This window comes from Camelina sativa, chromosome 11, assembly GCF_000633955.1.
Source record: "Camelina sativa cultivar DH55 chromosome 11, Cs, whole genome shotgun sequence".
Lineage (NCBI taxonomy): Eukaryota > Viridiplantae > Streptophyta > Magnoliopsida > Brassicales > Brassicaceae > Camelina > Camelina sativa.
In genome coordinates, this window is record NC_025695.1 from 44,909,139 (window position 1) to 44,912,130 (window position 2,992).

At 35.1% G+C, this 2,992-nt stretch overlaps 1 protein-coding gene and 1 pseudogene across 1 annotated transcript; both read right to left on the minus strand.

Moving 5' to 3' along the window:
• Positions 1-663, minus strand: LOC104728977 (phosphoinositide phospholipase C 1-like; the record flags this gene model as incomplete). The annotated part of the gene is made up of 2 exons (XM_010447882.2): positions 287-663; positions 1-198 (listed from the first exon to the last, which is right to left on the minus strand). Coding segments are annotated over exons 1-2 (507 nt in total), but the record flags the coding sequence as incomplete, so codon positions are not given.
• Positions 2,051-2,992, minus strand: part of LOC104726444 — a 4,119-nt pseudogene continuing 3,177 nt past the window's right edge.

Here is a 2,992-nt window from a genome sequence, read left to right on the forward strand (position 1 = left end):
CCCGCCGTGACGAACTTCAGCTTCTTTTCCAGAAGAGCTAGGCCATAAATCAAGCTCAATGACACGAACTCCTTTTCTGAGAGCTTCAACAATCGGAACTATGCTGCTATCACTGTTCAGCTGATTCCCAGTCAAGTAAGAGTTATGTCCCGTGTACAAGAAATAATGCGACAATGGCAGATTCATATCTTGCCAAACCTGAAAACCCAAATTGAATCCCATAAAAAAAAAATTTTATAACTCTCAAAGTAAACAGCTTACTTATATCATAAATAATTTATAGTACCTCGCGGGCCGGAGGCAATGGAGAGTTAAAATCACTAAGGAGATAACGGTAGAAGCCTTCAAGATGAAGCCCACGAGGATGGAAAACACCGTGATGTTTGAGCAAGTGGAATATATCCTTGACGTGGCTTATGTCAGCGTGTTTCTCTCCTTGAACTTGGATAACGAATCTGAGCAACTCATCAGCAGACATCCTTTCGTCTTTGGAGTACTCATGGAAAAGGTTCTTGATTTCTTCTGGTGGCTCACTTGATTTCACCTTAAAGCTTCTTACACAACAGAAACACACTTTGAATGACTCTTTCTTCATCTTCTTTTCTTTTCTTTTGGTTAAAGATAAGCAAGAGAGAGAGAGAAAAAAAAATGAAACAGAGACAGGTATATGGTATGTTGTTGTGGTTATTTTATATCTCGGCGAACCATACATAATAATAACTAGGTACCAAGTGCGGAATAAATCGATTTAAATAAAGTATTATATGCAAAATTATTATTTGAGATTTAAGATTTATTTTGTGTAAAGCAAAATATGTAAATAAAGTTTTTTTTGTTTATTCAAATTTGCGTTTATTTTCGGTAAAATTCGTTTTATCCGTAAAATATTTGAACTTGGAAAAGAATTTTAAGGTGGTGTAGAAATTTTTGATGTGTTTTTGTGTTTCTAAAAATCAAATTCACGTAAAATAACATTATCGTCTACATCACTATACCATTAAATAGATAAAAAAAATACTTTTTAGACTAATGGATTTAATTTAAACTAATCATATGTTTAAAAAATGCAATGAAAAAAATGTATAAAAGTGATAAATAAATGAATAATTTTTTATTGTTTATAAAATGTAATTTATTTTTAATAATTAAATATGTTATAAAAATTGATAATTAAATACATTTCTGGATTTTAATTGTTGATTAATTTTTTCATTATTAAAAACTTATAGAAACAATAATGAGATGAAAGTTGAGGATTATAAATTTGTTTTTTTTTTATAATAAATACAATAGCAGGGAGTTGTAAATAAGTAGATATTTTAAGGGTTATTTGATAAAAGTGTTCTTAATTCTGTAAAGCTGACATATCGGTTTTTTTCTCAAGTATATTTCTTTATTAATATATAATATATGGGAGATTTTTTCTTCAAGTACAAAAATAGTAAAAAATGAGAAATGGGAATGATGTGTCGGCTGTCCGAATTTAAGCTTGTATTAAATAACCAAACAGAAACGTTGACTAAGGGCAGAACCGTTGACGCAAACGTGAATTAAATAAACGTGGCGAAGTGTATAACCCAGTTAGTTAGATGAGAAACTGGTGGTACGCGTGTCACCGTACGGAAAAAAAAAATCAAGAGTTTTCTTTTGTCATTTGATTAGCTAATCATTTTCATCGTTTATGTGAAACAGCTCATATGTTTGTTTTTTACTTTATTTGGGCTCACATACTGTAATTGTCAACACAGATAATCTATTGTCAATATTATTGAATTTTTTTTTGTCAATAACTATTAAATGTTTGATGTTGATCGTAGCTCACTGTTTCAAACTTGTGCTTCTTCTACATGTAGTTTCTATTGTCTTTTCTTTTCCTTTATTTGGGTGATAATATCTATTCTTTTTGTTTTGTTTTTGGTCTTGCATTTGCTGTTTTATTCTCCATTATGATTATTATTTTGGTCGAAGAATCTATTGCTTTTGTTGTTGTTGCAGTTCTACCGGATTATCTGAATTCCGCCGAACTTTCATGTAAAAGACATCGACCTAATCACAAAACATTTTTTATGTTTGTTATTTCTGCCAATTTAAGTATGAAAAAGTACCAAAATCTCATGAGTATTTTTACAAAATTAAAATGAAAAAATGTTTCAAGGCCCATAAAAGGTATGCGAAATGTGTTATACAAAGGCCCATTGATTAAAAAGCCCAGATATAAAATAAGTGTTATTATCTCTCAACAGTCTTGTTCTCGTAGTTGTTGTCTAGGTTGCCGAAGAAGCTCAATCAAAGCCTCAGCCTTTAGCTTAGCACGACTCGAGCAACTCCTACTCTGAGATAAAGCTACAGCGGAGGAACCGCACCTTCACGAGACACCATGGTTCGATACACAACACTCTCCTCACAGAGCTGCAACAATATAGACGCAGCCATCTCCTTCTGTCTTTGCGTTCCCGCTTCAACAATCTCCACAAGAACCGGGACACCTCCTTCCCCCACCACCGCCGGTTTAGATTCCGGCTCCGACATCAACAGGTTCATCACGAACGCGGATTTATCAACCATCTCCGATTCAAAATCCGCCATCAACTCAACCAACGGCTTCATAACCCCAGACTCAACTGCTCTGAGTTTGTTCTCCTTAGTCGAACACAGAGAGTACAACGCCGTCGACGCGTCTTTCTTGGCTCTGAACCCGCCAGTTTCTAGAAGGTTCACGAGCAGAGGAATCGCACCGGATCTTCCGATGGCGGTTTTGTTACCCTCCGACTGCGATAACCGAAGCAGAGCACAAGCAGCGTTCTCTTTAGTCGTAGGTGTTCCTAATCTCAAAGCATTAACGAGAGGTTTAATAGCACCGGAAGAAACAATCATCTCTTTGTTCTCGTCGCAGAGTGAGAGATTCAAAACCACAGTGACTCCGTGCTCTTGAAGCTGAGGATCAGAAGAAGAGATGAGAGAAACCAACGGTGTAATCGCACCTGCTTTAGCG